The sequence below is a fragment of the Protopterus annectens genome, chromosome 8.part0 (assembly GCF_019279795.1).
Source record: "Protopterus annectens isolate FY-2018-M chromosome 8.part0, PAN1.0, whole genome shotgun sequence".
NCBI lineage: Eukaryota > Metazoa > Chordata > Ceratodontiformes > Protopteridae > Protopterus > Protopterus annectens.
The window spans coordinates 1,441,674,038-1,441,700,330 of record NC_056741.1 but is presented as its reverse complement, the minus strand read 5'-3'; the positions used below and the strand labels follow the sequence as shown (position 1 = coordinate 1,441,700,330).

General features: G+C 39.4%; 1 protein-coding gene across 1 annotated transcript in view; it reads left to right on the top strand.

Moving 5' to 3' along the window:
• UBASH3B (ubiquitin associated and SH3 domain containing B) overlaps positions 1-26,293 on the top strand; it is a 777,613-nt gene that overhangs the window by 687,752 nt on the left and 63,568 nt on the right. Inside the window, exons 7-8 of the mRNA XM_044081039.1 lie at positions 9,626-9,746; positions 19,373-19,496. Coding sequence (XP_043936974.1) covers positions 9,626-9,746; positions 19,373-19,496 — 245 coding nt within the window. The remainder of the gene's footprint in view (positions 1-9,625; positions 9,747-19,372; positions 19,497-26,293) is intronic.

Genomic DNA, 26,293 nt, shown 5'->3' with positions numbered 1-26,293 from the left:
ATCATTCATTGCCTTAGTGATTTTTTTTTTCAAAGAACTCCACCAGATTCACTGAGCATGACCTTCTTTTGACAAAGCCAAACTGGGATGGATGCAGTGTCTGGAGGTCTCCTAAGTCCAAGTTGATAATTTCCATGAAAATTCTTTCCTTGGCTTTGCAAATAAGGTTAGTCAGACTAATGAATCTGTAGATGTTCATTGTGCATACAGCTGCAGTCATAACAGATGGGTTTTCCTGCCGTCAGGCGGGTCCTCGGTCGGCCGAATTCCAAAGTCTAGGTCCGGCGTCGGTTGTCGTCGCTTCTTCCCTGACGTCAGTGTGACAGGGGTATAAAAGAACCAGCCAATGCCATTTTCTTCAGTCTTTCTTGCCGCGCGGTGCCCGAAGCAGAAGCAGTTCGCAAGTGCTGGTCGACCAGCTCCTGAGATTACGAATATTTTGCAACCGAAGTCTTCTTGAAAGCTAAGTACCCGTTAGAAACTTTTCTTGCCTCAGGCCGATGTCAGACAAAGTTAATAATTGCATTTCATGTGGGAAGCAAATACCGCATAAGGATTTTAATTCCCTCTGCATTCCTTGCCTAGGCCCAGACCACGATGTCTCGGCCTGTCGTTTTTGTGCTACATTCAACAGACGCACCATTAAGCATCGGGCGGAGTTCGCCCAACACTATTTTGGCAAAAAATTTAATTACATTATGTCGTCGGATACTCCGACTCCAGTTTAGAGTAAAAAACGCAAAGATAAGGACCGACATACGAGGTCTGCGGCTTCTACCAACACCACGCCAAAGCCGACTACAGGTGGTACGGTTCTCAGTGAGGTGCCTACGCAGCCCCTGACTACCGACGACACTTCATTGGCGGTGTCTACTGTACCCGAGGTCGCAGGCTCTTCAGCCCACACCCCGACTACCGATACCGAAGCCACTCTTGGCGGTGAAACTCAGAGTTTAGACAGGTCTGCCACCTCTCAAGGTGTCTTCAGGCCTTCCTCTTCTTCTTCCATCAAGGCTTTCACTAAGTCTAAAGCAGCCATGCATACTAAGAGACAAGCTCCACAGGGCCCTTCTCAAGGCCCCATGCCTAAAAAACAGATGCTCAAAATGGCTGAGGATTTGATTACTCTTATCAGGGGTTCTCAACCCCCCCCCCCCCGGACAAAAGGCCCAGAGTGGAGGAAGAATCCCCCTCCTCGGACCAGGCCTCCATTATTTCAGAGCATTCTGATGACCAGGAACATTCATACTCCCCTTTTGAAGATTCTGATGCAGAGGAGTCCATTCCCTCTGTCTCCCCCCCTGAGGATTACTCTTTTGGGGAAACCTTGCATACCTTGAGGGAACACTTCCACTGGGAAGGCCAAGAGTACTCAGACTCCAAGAAAAGGCTTAGGGATTTTCTCTTGCTCCCTCAGCACAGGCCTCTGGCTATACCTCCTGTCTTAGACATTCTAGATGATGTGTATTCGGAGTCCTGCCTTAACCCAGACTCTTTACCTCCAGCCCCAGTCAAGCCTGACAGGTATTACCGGGTTCCTGCCTCACATCAATTCCTATACAAAAGCCATGCGGCTGACCCAGAAATTATCTCACAGGGCCCCAAGGGAATTAAGGCCTCCACTGCAAAAAACCCATTACCTTCCGAGAGAGACTCCAGATCCTTAGAAAGGTGGGGAAAAAGGTATACACCTCAGCCACCTTAACCATGAGGGCATTAAACTGCCAGTTCCATATGTTAAAGTACCAACAGTTTCTGTTATCACAATTGAGAAGCAAAATATCACAACCTGAACAACCAGACTTGAAGGAGTTGCAGGAGTTGATGCATAGTGCAGAACAAGTGGGTAAACATACCTTGCAATGTTGTTTTGATGCTTTAGAGGCCTCATGTAGAGCTGCTGTTACAGGATCAGTCATACGTAGACATGCCTGGCTCAAGGAGCAAACCTTACCAGATCATGTCAAAGCTAAATTACTAGATGCCCCTCTGCAAAAAGATGTATTATTTGGTGTTAAAGCTGAGGAGGTATTAAAGAAAATGGAGGAAAAGGCTAAATCAATGCAAACAGTGAAAGATTTCCTACAGGTACAACCTCCACATTTCAGTAGAAATTGGCCTTCCAAAAATTGTTCCTTTCCAGCCACGGACAGACCCCAAAGAGGTAGATACAGGTGCCCGAGGGGCAGGGGGCAATCTCAAGGATTGTTTAGAGGCAGACAATGGCAAGCTCCTACACAAAGAGGTGATGAGGATAGTTCACAGCCATTCAGAAAGCAAACCCAATGACTTTTCCCTTTACATGCCAAGCAAAGCTCAAATGGCAGCAACTTTAGGTGGAAAACTGGCATTATTTTCAAAAAATTGGCATATTGTCACAACAGACAAATGGATCCTGGATATTATAAACAGAGGCTACAGATTCCATTTTCACACCCTTCCAAAAATGAGAGGCATGCCAAACCTGCCACACAATCAAAGGGCAGAGGCACAAAAACAAATTTCAGATCTCATGGACATGAAAGCTATTCAAGAGGTACTTACACAAGAACAAGGTCAAGGTTTTTTCTCCAGACTATTCCTGGTACCAAGGAACAGAAAAGATTGGAGACCTATTTTGGACCTATCCATCCTAAACACATTTTTACTTGTGCCAAAATTCACAATGCTCACATTACAGTAGCTTCTTCCCATGCTGGGCAAGGAGTCTTGGCTGGTAACATTGGACCTCAAGGAGGCATACCTGCATGTCCCAGTCAGACAAGATTGCAGAAGATACCTCAGATTTCTTGCAGGTTCAACCCATTATCAATTCTCTGCATTGCCCTTTGGCTTATCTACTGTGCCCAGAGTATTCACGAAATGCCTGGCATCAGTAATTGCCTACTGCAGACTTTAAGGGATACAAATATACCCATATTTGGATGACTGCCTGATCTAAGCGGACAGCAAGCACATACTTCTGAAACATCAGGCTTTTGTAATAATGTTGTTGAATTCTCTGGGATACACAGTCAACAAAAAGAAATCAAGGCTAATACCCTCTCAAACAATAACTTTCCTGGGTGCCAACTTGGACACAAACACCCAGATGGCCTATCTCACGCCAGAGAAATAGGGGCAACTAACTCAATACTTCAGAAAACTAGCAAATTTCACCAGGCTGACTGCAAGGAAAATCCTGCAGACTCTGGGATTCATGGCATCTTGCATCCTACTAATCCCATGTGCAAAGCTGCATATGAGGAAACTTCAATGGTACCTGAAAAACCTATGGTCTCAACACAGCCACAGTTTGGAAACAATAATACCACTGATTCCATGTCTTCAAAAGGAATTTCTGTGGTGGGCTCAAGCATGCCAAAGAAACACAGGTCTCCCATTCTGCAAGCCTCAAGCAAATCAAGTCATCACAACAGATGCCTTGGACTATGCCTGGGGGGGGCGCACATGACAGATCGGTGCATTCAGGGCAAATGGTCCCAAAAAGAAAAGCACCTACACATCAATCAAAAGGAAATGCTAGCAGTAATAAATGCTATTATAGCTTTCAAAAACCTTCTGCATCCAGGTCAACTATTGATAAGGACAGACAACACCACAGTAATGTGGTACATAAACAAACAGGGAGGAACCCATTCATACCCCCTATGCAGGCTGGCCATGCCTCTTTGGAACATGGCTCTGGAATTACAAATCGAACTTCAAGCACAGTACTTGCCAGGCAAGGAAAACACTCTGGCAGACAACCTAAGCAGAAATATGACAGATCCACACAAATGGAAGTTGCATCCTCAAGTTTTTACAGAGATAATTCAAGCATGGGGAAGGCCAGACATAGATCTCTTTGCCTCCCACAAAAATCACCAATTGGCAAAATTCTGCTCAAGGACCTTTCATCCACAGGCCTGGAGAGTGGACGCACTCTTTTTCAGTTGGACAACAATGACAGTTTGCCTTTCCACCTCTTCCTCTGCTGCCCAAAGGTCTATTAAAAACCAGAGCAGACAGACCAAAGATGATTCTCATTGCTCCAGACTGGCCAAGACAACACTGGTACCCACTCCTGAGGAGCCTGACACATTCCCCACCATGGATCCTACCTCTAATGCCTCTTATTTTGACTCAGCACAGCTTCAAAACTCTTCACAATCAGCTGAAAACACTCAATCTGGCCGCATGGAAGATTCCTTAACTTCACATCAGACCCTACTCTCCAAGGAGGTGCAGGATGTCTTTTTGGAGGCCAGAAGGCCTTCTACTAGAAAAGCTTACTCAGCAAAATGGAAACGGTTTTGTGCCTGGAATGAGAAAAAGGGCCAGAATCCTGGAATACTTAATTTACATCAAATATTACAGTATCTAGCTGAGATGCTAAGCAGTGGACTTTCATTCTCCTCCATCAAAATCCATGCCTCAGCCATTTCTGCAGAATACAACACTGATCCTCCTTTATTCTCTCACCCCCTGTTAAAACAGTTCCACAGAGGGGCTAAGAATATAAAACCCCCAAGGAAACAACCAGTACCTGCTTGGGACCTCAATTTCATTCTAGAAAAACTGACCTTGCCTCCTTTCGAGCCAGCTGCCTCAACAGAACTGCAATATTTGTCCTGGAAAACAGCCTTCCTTCTGGCTATCACCTCAGCTCGCAGGGTATCGGAACTACAAGCCCTCATGGCTGTGCAGCCTTTCATCATTTTCCATCAGGACAGAGTATCCTTGTGAACCAACCCTTCCTTTATGCCAAAGGTAGTATCCAGGGTAGCCTTGAATCAGGCTATCCACTTACCTACCTTTTACCCTAATCCTCAAAACAAAGGGGAGAGACTACTACATTCCTTGGACATCCACAGACAGCTGTGTTATTATTTGGACAGAACAAAGCCTTTCAGAAAATCAGAGCAACTCTTTGTGTCCTATGCTACAGGAGCTCAAGGAAAGCCAATTTCCAAACAGACAATCTCAAAATGGATAGCCCACTGCATACGCTTTTGTTACTCTTTTCATGGTAAAGCTGTACCTGCAGGCATCAGATCTCACTTCACAAGGGCCACAGCTACCTCTGCAGCTTTCCTCAGGGGGGTTCCTACCAAAGATATTTTGGAAGCAGCCACTTGGAGTTCTGTGCATACCTTCTCCAAGCACTATCACCTACCATTATACTCCAAAACTAGAGCAGGCTTTGCCCCTGCAGTCTTGCAGGGCATCCTGGCTCCTCCTAGTTCCACCTAGTGCCTACCACCCTTTTTTTAGCTTTGGGATTCTACCCATCTCTTATGACTGCAGCTGTATGCATGATGAACATAGTACAGTTTTGTACCTACCATAAATGTAGATGTTCGAGTGCTAATACAGCTGCAGTCCAGGTTTCCCTCCCTCCTTCCCCTCTTGGGACAGGCCTAATAGCTAACACCTCCTCATACAACCAGATTGGGGTATTCTTTTATGGTGTATTTGCTTTCAACTACTGTTTTTTGATTATATTGCATTGCATTATTACATAAATTTATGTATTGCCTTCCTTCTGGGGGCACCTGACATCTGGGGCAAGAAAAACTGAAGAAAATGGCATCGGCTGGTTCTTTTATACCGCTGTCATACTGATGTCTGGGAAGAAGCGATGACAACCGACGCCGGACCTAGACTTTGGAATTCGACCGACCGAGGGCCCACCTGATGGCAGGAAAACCCATCTGTTATGACTGCAGCTGTATTAGCACTCTAACATCTACATTTATGGTAGGTACAAAACTGTACTTTTCCAGGAGCTATGAAGATCCTCTGTTACAAAGTGGAATGACCATTGCAAGTCCTCCATTTTCTATTTCCTGTTTTAAGACTGTAGTTAAATAGTGACTCCAGGGGTCCATATTTTAGACTGTTCAAGAGGCATCCCATGATGTCATCAGGGCCCATTGAGGCTGTGTTCTTGGCTTTAACAAGCACAGGCTGTACATGCGCCCTAGATATAGTACAAGGGGTAGTGTTTGAGGGTATTTCTTGGGGGGTGGTTGTAGGTGAGGGGGGTAAAATTGGAACTGAAGTAGTCTGCTAACAGGTTTGCTATATGCCAGGCTCAGTGGAAGTGTCACAATTAATCAATGGTTCATCACATTACTGTGTGCCCGCCATTAGGTTTTTTTTTTTTGACACAGCTGAAGAAGGCCTTATGGTTATCTTTCACCTGGGAGACCATCTTAACCTCAAAGTTGGCTTTATTTAGCCTAATTAACCCTGTTAAATGCCTAGTTAGTTTGATGGGAGAGTTTTTATCTTTATGGGAATTACTCTTCCCGATTTTTGCCATAATTTGTTTTCCTTTTGTTGTATATCCTGTTTAATTTGGGATGCAACCAGGGTGGTTTATTTCTGGGGCTAATTCTGGGCTTACTTCTAGAAGTTACACCAGCCTATTGTAGCCACTAACATGGTTGTACAACATTTATGAGAGCAATTCAGCATAAGCTGTTGTGTTCTTGGGGTTTGTAGGGCTTTTTTGTTCAGGTGGCCTTACTGATCCATACCTCTTGGGTGCTTTCCATGAGCCAGCTATCTAATGTGTTATAAAGGGGGTTATGCCTAGTTCCATAAGTTTGTTAACAATGCCCTAGTGTGGTGCTGTATCAAATAATTTAGTTAGATCTAGGTAGTCAGTATTTACCTCTTTTCCATCATTCATTGCCTTAGTGATTTTTTTTTCAAAGAACTCCACCAGATTCACTGAGCATGACCTTCGTGACAAAGCCAAACTGGGATGGATGCAGTGTCTGGAGGTCTCCTAGGTTTGTAGGGACATTGAATAGTGACAAGCCATCTCTTAATAAAAGTTACATTATGTTGGAATAGTCCCTGACTTTTATTGTTTTTTACTTGGGTTGTTGAGTTAATTTTGATTTGCTCAGACCTTACCAGGGAGGATGAGACATTGGGGGAGGGGTATATTCACTAGTTGATCAATGGTGTTTTTATATACAATGTCCAGGAAACTCTGTACCTGTAGATTTGAGCCCTTGTAGGATTTCCAGTCTGTACAGAGGTGATTAGTCTCCTATGAGTAGAATGTTAGATTGGATTATAAGTGTCTTCATCAGGTCCAAGTACACATTGTGAGCTTCTTGGGACATGGAGGCTGACCTATAGCTAGCTAGGTTATGTTACGGGATTTGTCTGTGGTGATTGGCACATGGAGGAACTCCAGCTTATCATCTTGTTTGACTAACCTAGAGGTATGTTTGTTATTGATGTATATCAAGACACCTTGACCTTTAGCCTTTGTCTGCTCAGCTGCTGGTCTAAAAGTATGGAAGCTATTGAAACCTTGTATTACTGAGGTATTCTTTGCCACTTTAAACCATGCCTTACTAACTGCACTGATGTCTGTATTCCCGAGTGTGAGGAGTGCTTGGAGGGTGTGTAGTTTTTTATTTAGGCTCCTGGCATTGAGCAGTAACACCCTGAAGTTCAATTGAGCTGATTTTGAGTGGTGTTATCTGATCTTCCACAATTGTTCCAGCAAATGTTATACCATATAAAAACTGGTTCAAGGACAGTGGTCTCAAAACTGTAAAAAGTATTATTGTTCATTTTGGTAAACAAAACATTTTCACATACCTCATAGATGACACACCCCTATGATCAGACACTGTTATAAGGGATCTAGACAGTCTAGTTCATAATTCCTTATTTGACCATCAGGCCTCTACAGTAGTTTAGGAAGCCTTCTATCTGAATCATCTAATTTTCAAAGTCACCACCACTAGATTCAAAGAAATCTTAAATCCCTGTTTAATCCCTGTTACTCTTATCTCCTCAAACCTATTATTGAATTTAAATATACATTTTGGCATGCATTTGTCAAAACATATCAGTCAACTTAAGAGACCTTCGAGGTTCATAACTAAAACGATCAGTGGCCTCAAAAATCTTAGTTATCAGGACAATCTGGCAGACCTCTCTCTGTACTCGGTCTGTAGTTGACTTCTCCATGGAGATCTGTGTCTAGCCTTTTGAGCCATGAAAGATCCATTCAACATTGGTCTATTCCTTTACATAAAACATTATACCTCAAATACCTTGTTAAAGGAACTAAACCATTTTCAGCAGATAAATACGACATGTTAGCATGATAAGTTGATACAATGTATCCTTCACCTCTGGAACAGACTTTCATTACATGTCCAGCAGAGTAGCATCTTTGACACACTCATTGAAAACCCAAATAACTGGCTTACTAGCCTCAAATTCTCCCTGGTCTACCTTTCTTTAGTTTGGAGGGAACTTCTGAATAGGATTTTTGATTGGTTTTGTAATGATCTGCAGACCAATTGCCTTGAACTTGATTATGAACCCCTGAGGTGTGTTTCTGTTTGTAGTTGTGTAGTATACAAAAGTTTGTTTGTAATGATCATGAGGCATGAACAGTAGAGTGATGGAATTTGTGTGCTATTTTATGTATTGTGGTAATGACTCTTGCAGTATGCTAATGCCAAAGGTTCAAAATGCTGATCATGAATATCTTTTTCACAGTAGTGGGGGAGGCAAAGTCCTGAATATAGATGATTTTTAGGCAAGACCCATAAAAGAATCAAAAATTCAGAATGTGCCATGTTAGTAGTGTGCCATGAAAGAAATTCAAGCTGCCAGTACTATATTGATAATGTGATATGAGCAGAGGTCCCCTGCTATTTAGCTCAATGTCTTAACCTTTGCTGTCTTCTGTGTCGCTCACCAAGCATTCTCCTTTTAAACATTTTAACAGTGTTTCACTTCTTTTATACAAATACTGCATGCTGAACTGCTTTTCTGTATATGATGCACATTTCACAAAACAAAACTACCTCTGAACTGATGAATAATCCAAGTTACCAACTATTTTATAAAATAAATAAAAAAATAAAAACTCGGTTTTGTGCTTTCTTCTAGATAGCCAGAGACAACTTTAGAAAAAAGTTTTAACCCATAAGATTTGTTTTAAATAATGATCCTGTGAAACATATGGATTTAATTTACTAGTTTAAATTTTACTTATTTCCGCCAGCTATAAACACGTAACAATTCTGAAATGGAATGAATGAATGAGTAAATTAAAATGACTAGAGCATCATAGACAGAGAGGCTGAGAGATGTACAAATAATTTAAGGACCTGCTCCTACTGTTTGATTTATTTCCACTTTAGGTCAGATTTATTACTTAAAATGGAGACCATGAAAACAGTGGTGGCAACTTCTAATATTGCTGATGGATACACTAGTTATTTATTCGTATTATGATCACATCATTCATTTTTTATTTAATTCTGTGAATTTTTAGCTTCTGATTATAGCTGGTGGTCAGAAGCATCATTTCATTTGGTGAACTAAAATCAAGTTTTCCAAGAATATTATTTATGATATGTTTTGGGTTAACAGTTTATTTTGAATAATTCTTTAGTATTGTGTTTGACAAGTAATAAAGCTGATATTTTGGATTAGCCATCAGATTAAAGAGATTTTTGCTTTGTGTTCTGTGAAATTTAGCATTCACTTGTCTTTCTGGTTGTTATGACAGTAAGAATCTATAGTACATTTTTGTGCTACTATATGATTAGCTTTATGATCATAAATGTTCTTTCTGCCCTTACAGGTCTTATTCACTTTTAAATACATCGTCCATTGGTCTGATTGATGGCACAAATGGGCGACAACAGGATGAGCAGGGTCCTGGAGAGCCTCCTCCGCATACCATCATGTGGCAACCCATTCAGGTAACACTGGGGGTTGAATCAAAGTTTCAGATATGTTAACATTTTTCCTTTAACACCTGTCTTGTATTTGAAAAACAATGTTTTTGCATATAGCTTTTCATACATGTTGTAGCAAACTGACTTTTAGAAGAGTAAAAAAAGCTGCCATGTATTTCATGAGGATAAATCATCTGAAGAACTTTAAAGGAACTAAAAAATAAATTGTATCAGGGATGATGAATATATGGCTAGTCGACAATGAATTGTGCATAGTTTAAATGAAGTAATAAACAAGCAGAAGACCGTTACTAAAACACCACAATCAAGAAAAATGGTCCAGGCAAAAACAAGGATGGCTGTCAACTTATTTATTCAGATGTCATAAGCGCTTTTACCCTGACTCAAATGCAGGGCTTTTTCAAGCGAAAAAACTAAATCCATTGTAGTAAACCGTAGAATTGTACAAGCTGTAATACTACAGGCTCCATATACACTATTTTTTGAAATCCTTCCCCTAAATACACAAGCCCTATCCTCACTATATTGTTTCAGATCCCTAGCAAACTTTTTTTGCTTTCTCAAAAAAACTTCTTCACATTTCCTTTCCACATGATTAAAGATATGCTCATATATATCCTTATTAAAGTCAAATAAGTCATTCTTAATAGCTTTGTTCAACTTTTCAGCATCCATTAATAAAAATTCAACTTTCTTTCTAGAGTACTTTAACATTAATTTCAAAATTTTAAGACCACACAATATTTCAAAAAAATAGTGTATATGGAGCCTGTAGTACTACAAATTGTACAATTCTACCCTCAGACAACCTAGAAAATATGGTTGTTGAAAAAACTAATGAACAAGTAATGGTTGATGTTTTCAACAACAGTCCTAGTATGCCCTTGTTGGGAGGATTTAATTTAGTTGACTCACAGGAGGGTTTTGATCATGATGGGCATATTGAAACTGTTAGTGAAAAATGTGAGATAAATGAGCAGGACTTTTCTGGAGGGAGGGGGAGAGGAAGGAATTCAACGAGACCCAAAAGGAAAGTGAAGGTATAGTAGTGGATAGTGAGAGTTACACACTCTAGTAATGGTTTTAAGATTTTTAATTTGAGTGGGACTGACGTTAGAATGGAGCATGTTTATTTATTTGAAAAAGGTTTTAAGTTTATACCTACTGTTAGGTTCAATGTATGTGATGTCTTACTAGAGTTAAAATTTTTTGTTAGAAAACTTAATTTAGCTATTATGTTTGATCAGTCTGATATGAATGACAACAATAAATTTAGGAAGTTAAGTACATTAAACCCTCCCCTCCACACAGCGTTACAAGTGTTTGAGGAAGTTTGTGCAACTGATATATATGGTTTAAGTACTAACAAGAGCTTTCGGAAAAATGTGGGTTTAAAGCGAATTTGACTATGGAGGAAAGGGAAACTTTGAAGGAAATTATGAAACCTGATAAGGGGGGGCGGTATGGTTTTGGTCAATACTTTTGATTATACATGTAAGATCTTTGAAATTTTAAATGACACAACTATATACTTATCTGTATCCATTAATTAAATTAATATTTTATATAGAAAGATTGACCTTGCACTGGAAGAACTAGTACTTGAAAACAGGTTGGATGAGAAGCTTGGGGTTGCCTTATTAATAAAGAAACCAAGACTAGCTTCTTTTTTTGGCATCCCCAAAGTGCATAAGTGTACCACTGACCCCCCCTTATAGACCTGTTGTTTCTAGTGAGGGGTCCAAGACCTATTGTATAGCAACCTTTTTGGACCAGACATTAAAACACATCACAGGGAGTTACACCCACCTGCTAAAGGACTCATGGGATTTCTTGACTGGTTTAACCCAGCAGTCCTATGCGGATGAAGTGTATTTTGTGACCATTGATGTGGTTGACTTGTTTTCTTGCATTCCCACAGAGGAGGGCCTTGACTTATTTTGGGCACTGTTGGAAGAAAAAAGATCATCATTAGATATTGATGTAGATGTTTTAGTTGAACTTATGAGTCTTGTGTTGGAGAACAACTTTATTTATTTCAAGGGTGAAACTTTTAAACAAATCAGGGGAGTTGCAATGGGGGCAGCTTGCACCCCCATATATGCCAATTTGGTGTTATTAAAATGGCAGTTGCAGTACATCTTTGACTCCATTTATTAGAAGAACATAAAATGTTATAGGCGTTTTTTTGGATGACCTGTTTATTATATGGGAGGGAACAGCTAACTCTATTACTGATTTTTTGAACTCCACTATTAGTTTTCTCAAATTTACTTTTAAATTTGGTCAAAATAGAATTGACTACGTAGATGTTAGGTTAGATAAAACTAGTGAGGGTCTGAAATCTAGAATTCATAGAAAGAGTACATTCAGTAATTCCGATCTTCCCTTTATCAGTGATCACCCTTGGAAACAGAAAAAAAGTATTGTCAAAGGTCAGATGGTCAGGGCAGCCAGAATGACTTCTGAAAGGGAAGATTTTGAAACTGAAATTAAATTTATTTCTGACCTTTTTAAGGTAAGAGGCTACCCAGTGACCTTAATTGAAGCTGTTGTCCAAGAGGTTAGAGTGGGGTGGGGTGTAAAATATCTGCCATTATTAGGTGGTACTGTGACAAGTGGCCCTGTGGTGGTGACAGAAGGCCAGAACAGCTTTAGGTGATCTATGGTACTGGAATATAATTGTGGTTCTAGAGAGGTTAAGGGTTTGATTGAATCCAATTGGAAGATGTTGAAATTTAATAAGGACATTGCTCATAAGATAGGTGAGCAGCCTAACTTAGTTTTTCCTTTAAAACACCCTTTTTAAATTGGCTCTTGTTTTAAAAACAATCATGATAGATTAGGGTGTCAGCAAGGAACAAGAAAATGTGGAAGATGTGGGAACTGTAAACACATATCAGAATGTACCAGTGTCACCTTGGACAACTATGAGGGAACTACTGTTCACTTTAGGAAGGGGACCTGTGCAACCAAGGGCATAGTATATTTGGCCTATTGTAGGGACTGTATGAGTTTCTATGTGGGTAAAACAGAAAGGGCACTTGGTAAACGTATCTATGAACATGTTTACAGTATTGGAAGAGGGAATTTGAACAATGTATTATGTAAGCACTTGCAAATGGTGCCTGCACATTCCGGTTTTTCATTTGGAATTTTGGAACAAGTCTCTCCGGATCCAAGGGGTGGTGTCTGGGAGAACTGGTTATGTTGCAGGGGGACCTTTTGGCAACTGAAACTAAATTCATCCCAACCACCAGGTTTGAATAAACATGTGTCAATCAAACCACATTTAGTGAATAAAGCTGAGAAGTTATAAACACCCACAGATGAGGTTAGGTGCTAACATTATTTGTTATCTATTCTTAATACATATTCTCCCTACACTCATGTTTACATATTGCTTAAATATTGCATAAATATATTTTAAATGTTTTTTGACTTTATGGTGTTTTGGACTTCACATTTCACTTTTAAAATTGTTCAACTAGTCACTCTTTGGAGTGATTTTTTTATGTGTGTAGTCCTTTAAATATTTTGGTGCCCTTTTTGAAAGGATTTTACGTAAATAGGGTTTACTACAATGTATTTCGTTTTTTTCACTTGAAAAAGCCCTGCATTTGAGTCAGGGTGAAAGCACTTGTGACATTTGAATAAATAAGTTGACAGCCATCCTTGTTTTCGCCTGGACAGTTTTTATTGATCATAGTTTAAATGAAAAATAAACAGGCTGATAGTGCACCAGACTACATTTAAAATGTAGCTGATTTTTTTTTTTTCATGAGGAGTTAAACTCCTCACCTTTTCCACAAAGGGTTTTTTCCCATCTACCTAATTATAGGAGTAAAAAATAAATTTTTTTATGTGTTTTCACCAAAATGTACTGTACATTAAAATAATATTGTATTTTGGCAGTACATATCCTTCTAGTCTATATCAACAGTTTCAACATCACAGAGTCATTGTTTTGTACTGATGCATAATGATTTGTCTATACTTTCATTTCAGCTATATTTAAGGGGGCACCCATTGCAACAAGGTTGCTAATGTGGATTGTTTCACATTAGTATGTCTTATTATTCTTAGTAGTTGGGGAAAAAAGTTGATAGGTGTTCTACTATGTGTGCGTGATAAATTTTTTTAGTGCAGGAAGGTAAAGTTTTTTCCTCAGAATTTGAAACTGTATTTAAGCAGATGTATTCTAAATTACCAGGCTTATTCACTATACTACATTACAACTTCTGCTAGCATCCTAGCTGTGTTGATGGCCTACTAGTAAGTCACACTGGGTGAGCTCATGGTTGTATTAGTAAGTCACACTGGGTGAGCTTGCGGTTGTACTAGTAAGTCATACTAAGTGAACTCATGGTTGTATTAGTAAGTCACACTTGTTGAGGTATGGGTTGTACTACTAACTCACTCTGCGAGCTTGTGGTTGTGCTAGTGAATTTCACTGGATGACCTCATGGTTGTACTAGTAAATTACACTGATGAGCTCATGGTTGTACTAGTAAATCACACTGATGAGCTCATGGTTGTACTAGTAAATCACACTGATGAGCTCGTGGTTGTACTAGTAAATCACACTGATGAGCTCGTGGTTGTACTAGTAAATCACACTGATGAGCTCATGGTTGTACTAGTAAATCACACTGATGAGCTCATGGTTGTACTAGTAAATCACACTGATGAGCTCATGGTTGTTCTAATGAAGAACACTGAATGAAATCAAGGTTGTACTAGTGAGTCACAGTGGGGTGAACCCATGGTGGTACTAGTAAGTTACAGTGGTGAGCTCATGGTTGTACTAGTGAAGAACACTGAGTGAGCTCGTGGTTGTATTAGTGAAGCCGACTGTGTGAGCTAATGGTTGTACTAGTGAGTCACAATGGATGAGCTCATGGTTGTATTATTGAATCACGCTGGGGTTAGCTCATGCTTGTACTGTTGAGTCATGCTAGGTGAGCTTGTGGTTGTACTAGTGAGTTATGTAGCCCTTCTTCACATACCAGTGCAGTGAGTTTTTGTTTTACTGCCATGGATTCTTGGTAAATTGTGCATTATAATACAGTCTGAATAATTTGAAATGCACGTAGAATGTTTGTAATCCTTATACATCTTCCCAGTCCTTTCCTCATCCTTTTTCAAAGCTATTTAATGTCCTGACAATTAAAATTATGATATTTTTGTTTCATTAGAAGTTGAGATGTTTCTCTTTTGTCCTCAGTGTCATAAACTGAATTTTGCTTGCAAATTAAGGAAAACTTCCCTAATTCTACAACTCAGAATTAAGGTTCAGCTTGACTTAATTGCTTCCTCCTTGTAGATTTTGTTATCCAACTTGACATACATCAAAACACGGGCTTTTTTTGTCTGTATCAGTCTTTTGCCTAAGGGGTTAGGGTTACTTTATGAATTTGTGAAGGACAAAATAACTGCAGAATGAGTTGACTAGTCTTCATTTCAGATTCTGAGAAAAAGATGTTTGGCCATTTTGAAATGCTGTAGATATTTGATTTGCTAGTCTGCAGAAGTGGAACTTGCGGGGGGTTAAAGCTGACAGATACCATGACCGATAACATTACTGACTTTATTAAGCCAGTCTTTCATTCACTGTTTTTTAGAGTATTCAGACTGCTGGTGGACTGCCATTCATTAACCATATTTTACTTCAGTTGGCCCTGTGCAGTTGGTCTAACTCTGTGCTATTAAATGTACGCACCCATTCTCTTGAGACTTTTATAAATATGTTATTTATCCTTGCTTGGGATGACATTCCTGCCTTGGCCCAGTGTGATGTGTAAGAAGTAATGGTTGTGCAAGTTTGATTGTAATTATTTGGTTGAGTTAAGACCATCTATGTTGCTTGTTTTGTCTGACCGTAGAGTGTGGCTATTGATATTGCTGCCAGCAGCTCCACCCCATCACTCAGAAATGTTGGCAAATGAAGTGTGACGACTGCATCAGTGCCTAACACCTCACAGTACTAAAATCAACCCAGTGAATGGATTCAGGGCAGAGAAGCAATTGAATGACATAGGCAGCTTATGGTTCATTAGAGACCAGGTCTAAGGCTTCTTCATTTGGTAGTACATAGTGCATCAGAGTCTGCTATGTTTACAGTAGCGTCTACTTTCTTTCTGAATTCATCATCCATTAGCAGGATTCAAGCAGCAGGTCTGTGGTTATGGAAGTGTGCCAGCTAAAGCAGAGAGGTACCACCTTATCATTGTCTTTTGGAATGATGCATGAGAGCTTGTTTGCCATCTCCCTTCTCTCACTGGGACACCAGGAGGTCCTACAGGTAAGCAGAGAGTGCACCTTTGACCCCCTAATGTACATTTTGGGGCCTGAACTCAGACTGGAGGCAGAATTCCTTTGCTCTCTCCAGTGATTGGCATCTTTATGGTGATATTAAGATTGGTTCGTGAAGTGCAGCTTCATAAATAAATCTTTACATGTCAATGACTGTGCTGGAGGCTTCCTCTATGATCGATAGATGCCCACCTCTGAATGAGAATGTATTTCTTCACAGATGATCAGAAACATTGCTACCTTTGAATCAAACTGCATAACAAAAATATATGGGAATGCCCTGCTGTATTCACATGAGAAAGCTTCACTCTACAGCCCCCTTACCTAAGAATGCTAACTCCACAAACTGTGGAGAAAGGCAAAAACCTTGCAGGGGTGATCACAAAAACCACATAATCTCTAAACTCACAATTGCAGTATTAATGATTGAAAATGCTGCCAGGGGAAACAGCAGCAGTGGATTAGGAATGGAGAAGTAATACTCAGAGCTGGACAGCAATTATTTGTAAGATAGCTGTGCAGGTGAATGCAATTAAACAGCTTGCTCGGACCTTCTCAATGACCATGGTCAGCTAAGTGGCAGCACTGCCAGTTGTATGTGATCATTACCTTATATCTCCCTATTACACACTAAAGTCAGGTCTGCATTTGGATGAAAATATGACCATTGTATGTCCCCCATCACCAGGACCTTACAAAGGTCAAAAGGGTTAGTAAAAAAATGAAAGGTGGAGTCTGGTATTCCCCATTCTGCACACAAGTTTTGTTTGCTGTTCCTCTTTGTCATCTCTGTTCTTCTAAGGATCGTTAATTTGCCTGACCCTCAGGCTGAGGAAAGCTGCCCTTTGGCAGTAACAGTCTATTGTGAATTTGTTAATTCTTAATAAAGCAGATCAACACAACATCTACTTACAGCAGAGTAAGATCAACAGGTCATTTTCCACTTTGGAACCTGTTCTAAAGGATGCTGTTCTTGTAGCATGAAAGCACTTGGACGCATGGTTCTTAGTGCACAAGCTGACGATTTACAGTCATTCCCATTGAAAGTGGCTTCCTTTTGGGTTAAGAATTCACTGTAATAATGTGTTTATTCAGTGTTATTGTATTGTGTTAACTCTTACTGGAGAATGTGACAATGTGTTATTTGCAAAGAGTAATGACTTGAACAGTTTGCATTTTTTCATGTGTTTATCCCCTTCATAACCTTCATAGTCTTGACAACTGTTCAGCAAAAGTCAAACACTGACAATGGGTTTTACCACCGAGCCCGAATCTGGTCAGTAGTGATCTGTGCACTATGCCAGTAAACAAATGTAAATAAACAAACACGCACTGTTTCTGCTTTGAGTAAGTATTATTGTACTTTGAATATTTTGTCAGAGTTGAAGCCTGTGATAAGGAGGATGTATTCTAGCATAGAGATAAGTCCTCCTTGGTATGTTATCTGTGGACCATATCTGGTACTTTATTTATTTTATACATGTCACTTTGTTGCATAGTTTCTGGATGTATGTTAAGTTTTAAGAAGGATAGTCTTTGAACTAACCAACCATCTTTTTATTTTATGGATATGGCTATTATTGAGGGCCTCCCAAAAGGACCAGTAAAGCTCTAAAGCTCCAGTGGCCTTGCATAAAGTGAGATGTTTGTGTGCCAAATACATTTCCATTGACTATATAATATGGTTCACCTTCAGACCTTTTTCTTTAGAGGCATGACATAATCTTGCTATGGTGGTGTTAAGGGTGCTGCACATGGTTACTGGAGAAGTGCCAGAATCCTAGATGACTGTGGCATCAGCATAAAGGAAGAGATTGGTAGATTTCTTAGTGAGGATTAGAAAATTTTAGAGATAAGAAGTAGTGATCCTAGGGCTGAGACTTGGGGAATGCCAGAGATCACTCGGTAAGGGAAGGACAGAGCATGATAGAGAAGAATTGTAAAAAAATGTTTATTATTGTTCTACTCTTAAAACCAATACAACAAAACAGGTATGGGTCCATAGAGGAAAAATGAATATTAACTGTAGTAACAATATTCACAACTTGGAGAATTTGATCCTTGGCAGGTAGAGACTGACACCTTCCTTGCCCAGCATGTCTCAAAATCAGTTATTTAGAATGGTTCTTGGTTCTCATAGTTATTTACTGAAGGCAGATATACAAGATTACTCCCCTCCTACCACTGGACCTGCATCAGCCTGATTGGAGGAAGTGAGTTAAAGACAAGCAATCCCTGGAATGACTGTAAAACATGGACACCACACAACAGCTATGATGGCACTGGTCTCTGAATATCCCCATGGTTTAATGACATCTGTAATAATAAACAGTACCCAGAACACATGAACACATCCTTCAGGGTGTATGTTGTAAAAAGCTAGAAAACCAGTTTAGGAATGATTCTGTAATTTAGGTCTGCCTCCTACAGTCTTTAAAAGTCCGGATGCAATTTCTTTGTGGTCTTTGAATGGTGGAATGAAGCATTGCTGTCTGACCTCTGGGGGATGGACTGATTGTGTCTCCCCATTTGTAACAAAGAATGTGCTTTTTATTAGTTCTGAGCGTTTCTCTCTTCCTTTGTCTCCTCCTCTTGAAACTTCATGGGGATGATATTGTTTCTCTTGTGCTATTAGATATCTGGAGGGTTCATTTTTGTTTTCACTACATAGGAGTAACTGGGTTCTGTAATTTAAGTGAGATGCCCTAAGGGTGGCAATAACACAGAGAGATTTCTGCAGCAAAAGATGCTTAGAGTCAGGACTGGATGCCCTGTATTCCTTGTAAGGTGTCTAGTATCATTCACATGTCCTTTGGTATGCTACTGAACCACCACTGGCTGGGACATTGGCAGATGGTACAGATGTGGAAAGGGGATACATTCTTTAGAACCCTAGTAGTTTTCTTGTCATAGTCTAGTCACATGCCATCGGTATCCCCGACTACTTCAAGCACACTGTTAAATTCTCTGCAATCAATGCCTGAGATTTAAGAAGTCAGAACGAATTTCAGTGTTTCTTTGGTGTAGATGGAGCATCACTGAATAGGAACCATTAAACTAGATGGCATAACGGTTTAAGCACTTAATTATATCTGTCTTCATGATTAGTATTTACAAGTAAGATAATATGAAATCCAAAGACTGTCTTTTGTATGTGAAGGAGTAATAATTCGTCTTTATTTCTTGGCCATTAGATATCTGGAGGGTTGATTTTTGTTTTCGCTACATAGGAGTAGCTGGGTTTTGTAATGTAAATGAGATGCCCTAAAGTTGTCAATATTTACTTATTTTCTTTTATTTATTTTTAATTACAGCAGCCTATACGAATTACTGCTAAGGCAAGTGCCCAAAAACGATGCCTGTATGTATGCCGGCACGGAGAGAGAATGGATGTGGTTTTTGGGAAATACTGGCTTTCACAGTGTTTTGATGCTAAAGGTAAGTATTGTTAAGATTCAGCCCTTGTGGTGTTGAAATCTGAGCAGAAACCAGCCTAATGTTCTTTTATAGACTATCCATGTATTTGATCTGTAATAGACTGAGTTCTGCAGTTATGCATCAAAGATGAAAAAAAACGCATGGGTTTTCATTATTATAAATGTACAGAATAGCTGCATCTTTGTAAAGACAGTAGCTCTAGCTGAAAACATTCACCAGGTAATTAATCTCTTGCCAATACTGTCTAGAGGAAGATCACAGCATAATTACTGACTACATCTACGGCAGTGCCTTGCCACAGCAGATATACTAAGTCATAGCAGTCAGGTACGTAAAAAAAAAGCAGCTGGACCATGAAATTTTGTTACAAATCTAGTGTTAAGTACACAGCAGTAGAAGCAACCTATATGTATGCAGGAAGCAGAGGGACAAGCACCAATGCACCCTCTGGGCTTGAACATGCTAACTCCATGTTAGCCCAAAACAAAAGAAGGGAGTAATCTCCTTTTAAAGAGGAATGACTGCCAGCATAAAATTAGAAACAGTACCAGCAGTGACTTCCTGCACTGAATCATCTTTAAACAACACAAAAAATGCTCACTCCAAATACACACACTCTTCTAACTCCGAACAACTGAGTACAAGGTTCCTCTCTCACAGCCATTTGACTAAACTGCAGTCAAGCTTTACGTGAGGTTGGAATATTGTGCATTTGACATTTCTACTACCAGTGTGAACATGCTGATTAAATGACCAACTTTTCATGCTGCACACAGGTGCGCACACACACACATACATAAAAAACATGTTTTGCATTGTTATAGATAAATTACTTAGATAATTTTCATATGCCCATGAAGTCGGAAGTTTTATTCATGGTATTTCAGGTAATACGTGCAGCTGTTCTTTTTTGTTTGTTATTGCCCCCCCCTTTTTTTTTGGCAGGCGCTGTATTGAGGACTACTTTCTTCTAGGAAGGAGAGGAAGAAAAGTGCGGTACTTACGTATTATCGCAACCAGATTTTTAACGGCAATAGCGGTTGCTTCACAATCATTAAATATGCTAGTTAATGTTGTAAAACTGTTGTAGAATGTCTATTTTTTGTACCATAAAAGTGTGTTTTCTTGACTTATATCAACAAAATGTAAAAAACATAGTGTTCATGTTTCTTTCAGCACTTTACCGCAAGCATATTTATTATTTCAAGTCCGCCTGCTGCACATTCCTTTGCTTGCCCATAAAAAAGACTGCTTCCCACCACATAGTAAAAGAAAACCACCGAAAGACCTATCAACATCATTATCTTAGTAATGAAATCAATGATCGCTGAAGTAGTATGTGTTTTTGTCAGAACATGCCACCTTCACAAATCTAAAACATCAGTCCTACCAAGTTTTTCATAGAAAAATGACCACGGAATCAGCTGTCAACATCATCCACCTTCACGATTTAAAAGCATTAATAATTCAATGGTTCTTTTCAAGACCGATTAAAACATTGTTAAAATAAAAAGTTTAAGAAAGCCACATTTTTTGTCTTTGTGTTTTCCTTATCTGAACTTATCCTTACCTAAACTAGCTGCAGTATTTTGAACATCTGATAGGAAGCAAAGACAATCGAGGGGATTTTCAAGTAGAAAAAATGGCAGTACTGCAAAATCATTTTGACATTCTTCATTCGAGTTATTTATTTTTTTTTTGGATTGCCCTCTCTATTGTAATTGATCCCCAAAGTGAGACTATCATTAGGGGAATGAAAGGAAGTTAGCAGATTCAAAAGATTTTGCAGTACTGCCATTGTTTCTACTTGAAAATCCCCTTGATTGTCTTTGCTTCCTATCGAATGTTCTGATGTAGGTAAAAGGGCACAGACACTGCAGCTAGTTTCTCCAGTCAAGCTACCGCAGTTGGTGAAGAAGCAGCAGCGGAAGAAAATGGTGACTGCTTTCCCAAGCCCTCTATTTACAACCCAGCCTTCCATTAAAACTTAAAAATGTCTGACCTTACTTGTAAAACACAGATTAGACAGACCTTACAGGGCAAACCCAAACATCCATTCTTCAATTTTACGTCAGTTATCGCAGCATGAAAATCTGGTTGCGATAATACGTAAGTACCAAAAGTGCAAAGAGGAAGATATTTGTGTTTCACTTTTGGTCATAGAGCATCTAGTTAGAGTACTAGTTATGCATGTTTTCCTAACTGTGGGAAGGGTCAGGAAGTGGTGTTCTGGTTATCACTTTACCTGACTTGTTATTAGGAGTTGACAGTAAACTTGCCACCACAGTGAGCTAATAATACATGTAAACTGTGATAGGGTCAGGAGTAACAGTTTGTAGAGTAGAGCAGATGTGACTAAAAGTTCTTGGTGCTTTAGCTGAAGTGCTTTATCACTTAGAGGGAACAGAGATGGTTGCATTTACAGCAAGTTTACACAGTATGATACCTCTCAACCTGGTATCATCAAAAATCTGGACAAAGGCCCATGAAAAGTAGGTACAAATCTGTACGCTGATTAACATAACATTTGCATATGCAATTATGCGACCCCACTCCAATGGAATTGTGGGATACCAACTTTTAAATGCAAACTGAAAAACAGACAAAATATTTAATACAAAACAAATAGAACAACAGTGTTTTATTTATATTAATATTTGAACTTGTATCAAACATTGAACTTGTGAAAAACTAAAATACAGTTTTATTTTATAAAAGTAAAATGAACAGCATCTACACTAAATTGCTACCTGCTGTCATTAACTGACTGACACTATTCTAAAAGCCACAAATAAAGGAGAGTCAACAGAATCATTTTCATAAAACTGCTCAAAAATATTTGATTCAGCAAATTACATATTATTTCTTTGTGAATGCAAAGTTTTTGAGTGGGGTAACTCTCATCCAAGCTAGTTCAACAACTATCTGTTCTGAAAAACAGAGCATTTCTTCTTTGAGGTGAGAAGAGACAATTGCAAACGCACTGACAGTGGCTGACTAAGCCATTAACTAATTAGTCAAACATGGCTGCATTAGTAGGTTAACAAAGAGTACTATTGTGTGGGGCTCTGACACTTTGCAGGCAGTCAGGCAACAATTATTCAGATGGTGTAGACCATCAGAAAATAATTTGATTTTAATTTACATCTAACATTCCACCTTGTTACGTTGTTAATTTGAATGGAAAAGGGATATTAGTATTCTCTGTAAAAGTGTAAAATAACTGATATCGGCTTACAATGATATGATTTAGTATTTCAGTAGCTAAACAGAATGTTAAAAACCAATACAGGCCTGCTATATCAATTTCCAACACAGTCCAGTTTTACCCATTCAAATAACAGTTCCAGGCAGTCACATTTACTACACCACCACAAATCATTATGTGGAAGGAAATCAGAATTAAGCAACATGTCTAGACACCAACAACACGTTTAAGAAAATGACATTTTAGTTCAAGGAAAAGTTGAAATGTTCCTCTGTATAACAGCGCAGACCACTGATTTTTCTGTGGAAAGCCCCTGCCATAAAATGAAAATAACCGACTTCTCTCTACTTCTTATTATGCATTTTTTTCACTGCATAATATTAATAATCTGCATGAAACTGTGAATTACACTGGCATTCCCACATGCACCTTGTGGATTCAATCACTAACTTATACTGGAATGTACTGATGCACAACTTGTTGATTTGGTCAACTGGCACTTGTTTTGTAACCAAACCACACTAGGTACTAAAAATTCCAATATAGTCCACTGCCCGATATGGATTATTTCTAAAACCTGCTCTTATGTGCAGCATTTCCTAAAAAGTCCTCTGTCTCACCCGCCTGTAGCTTACATAAACACCCACAATTCACATCCCTTAATAAGGTTATAATCTCATTTGTACTGCTAATTTCTCTACGCTATGCATTAACTTCCATTGTACGTGGTAACAGCACAGCACTTCAAACGCCTTTCTTAATAACAGGAATAGTTTAACTCCTCCACAGCACAAAAACTGCCTAACACATACTGTCAACCCATGAATACGTAGCTTGCCCAAACCATGAATAGCAAGAGTAGTCGGTTTGAGAACACTGAGAATTACTGACAACACTGCCATCAGAAGATGTTATATAATACGAGTCCACAAGTTTTGTTCAAGATGAACTGTCTCCATGCCAGCCAGTGCTTGTCTGATTCGCAATCTTCCCTGGCCAATTCCAAACAATCTGCAAACTGCAAACAGTTGCCCAAAACCCTGTTCGCCGGAGCTGAAGCCTCTTTCTTTTCTTCCTCATTAGTATTCTATTCATCAGTAATTCGGTACATACAATCAAGAAGTTTACAGTAACATTAGATTTTGCCCGTTAAAAAAAAAAAAAAAAATCAAGCATTAAAAAACTCAAACCTCAGCTCAACAAAGTGCATCCAAATCCAAGACCCGGTAGTCCAGTCCCAGAGTCCCAACCCTGTCTAAATTAACTAAACAGACTATAGTCTTTAATTTGAATGAAACGCTCTGGGTTCAACTTTAAATTAGCTGCTGCAGTGCTGTACAAGTCGAGATGCATGCTACTCCATTAAACACATTGCTGCCCAAACGTAAACAAAGTACAGCAGGTAGCAGCCAATGAGTCAGTCCCCTTAAGCCCTCAGCCGAATTCCGTCAGGCTGGCAGGCTGCTCATAATGGTGACGTCATTGCACATGCCTCTGAATGCGATGATGTCAGTGGAAAGTTGCCACGGGAAAAAACAACCGGGAAAGAATCATGAATAAAGGGGGCCAATCGGAAATTCATGGCACCCCATTATTTGGACCTCAAAACCAGTAAATGACGAGGAATTTGGTATGGTTGAGAGGTATGACCCTGGTGTAGAGCTCAGGTAGTGTATATGGGATGCACTACTAGGTCAACTTTGGCAGTTTTGCTTCATGTAGTCACCATGAGTCTTTGGCATTTTTTGGTTCCTCTTTGGCAGTAATAAAACAAGTATCATGCCTTGGCTGTTGTAATACACAGAGCATGTTAACATGGGGATTAGCTACTGAATGTCAGGACTAGAGGAAGAGTTACAGTTTTGGTTTTGTCACACGATTAACTGCTCAAATAACGAATTTAAATAAAACTGGCAATGAGGAGTTGCTTTTTGAATGCTACAGATGTCACAGTTTCTGAATACAGGATGTAAACGTGGACATATTTTAAACCTGCAGAATACAGGCGTGCAGGGGATATTGTTTTATCAACCTGCAAACGATGAAAATAGGAACAAAGGCCATAAAAAGTAGGTATATCCAGCCAAAAATGTGGGCATCCAATTAGTATCCATTTTGAATACCAAATAGTACACAACCCTTCTAGTAAAAATGTAGGATATTACCCAGAACCTCTTACAGAACAGAGTGACAAAAATGATGTAAAATTATATGTGCATTAAGAGATGGTGTAAATCTATAGACTTTAATGAACTGTATTGCAAAATGCTATCACATATATCGTTTATATGTGTCCTGCTTCTTTAATGTATTGTGCCACTGGTATGGTGGCTATTTAATGTGGTTTTCTGTGTACTATAAAGCATCAAAGATCACGTGTAATGACGTGGGGAGGAGGGTCATAAAATCATGTGAAAGCATAATCCTAGCCTGAAAATAGGCACATAACTCCAAAAACAGTTACATCCTGTGCATGGGGTAAATCTGGCCTGAAAATTGTCATGTTCCTCCAAAACAGGGACAATTGAGAGGTCTGCCATGTATAGTAGGGCTCTATTAAGGGCTTGTTAGGTGAATATTTACTGAAGGCTAATCGAGCCCCCCCCCCCCATATAAGTGGGTAGTGTTTGACGAGATTTCTGTGTGCTTAGATAGTCTCTTACGTTAAACAGTATGTAGTAAGGGGGAGGGATTTATAAAAAGAGTATAGACAGCAGAAGAAACATTTTTATGAGTCAAACTTTATGGCTTTGATGAAGTTTGCATCATAGCTGGTGGTGTTATCGTGCAGAATTGTTAAAAGTTATGTTTAACTTTTGAGTTTAGACACATTTTATGGTATAAATAAATAACCCCACTTAGCACTTTTTTTTTTCAGAGTTGAGTCACTTCTCAACTGTCTCAGATTTTCCTGAACTTCCTTGATTTTGCCTCATATTTTTGACCTATCCATATGTTTTTTTATTTTTCTTGTAAGTCATGGATGATTACAGACAGTAATTTCAGACATTAGTTTTATATGTTTTATTCTTCTGAAAATGTATGTTAACGCAATGCCTGTTGTACTACTAAGTACTAACTTTCTAAGGGGGTGACCAGTGCCTTGTGCCATTTTGCTCATAGTGAACAACAAACTAAAAAGGGAGCCCACCGACAGACTACTGCCAGTAATCTAAAGCACTGAAGCACACATCCCTGCCCGATCAGCAACAGCACAAAGTAGTTGCTTTCTGTAACGGCATTTCTGAATTGCCGGTACAGAAAGAATGCAGGAACTCATGCACTCGCACTGCACCCTCTGACAGGTTGCGCACGGGGTACATACCCCCTTCTATGCCTTCAACCCTTGCTATGCTCCTGCCCAGGAGCACTGTATAGTTAAGTGTCTTGATTCGAATGATCCAGTAGCTGAAAAAAGAGTGAGGGAATCAAAGTCTGGACCTCGTGATGAAGCAGTAAACTGCGAAACATTGGCAGTAAGCATACAAAAATGTACATACTGCTTCATCAGCTCCTGGAAAGGAAAGCTCTCTAAAAACTGATCGTTCTGTTTAGTTCCATAGTTGGCAAGTAAGCGGTAAATTCTCAG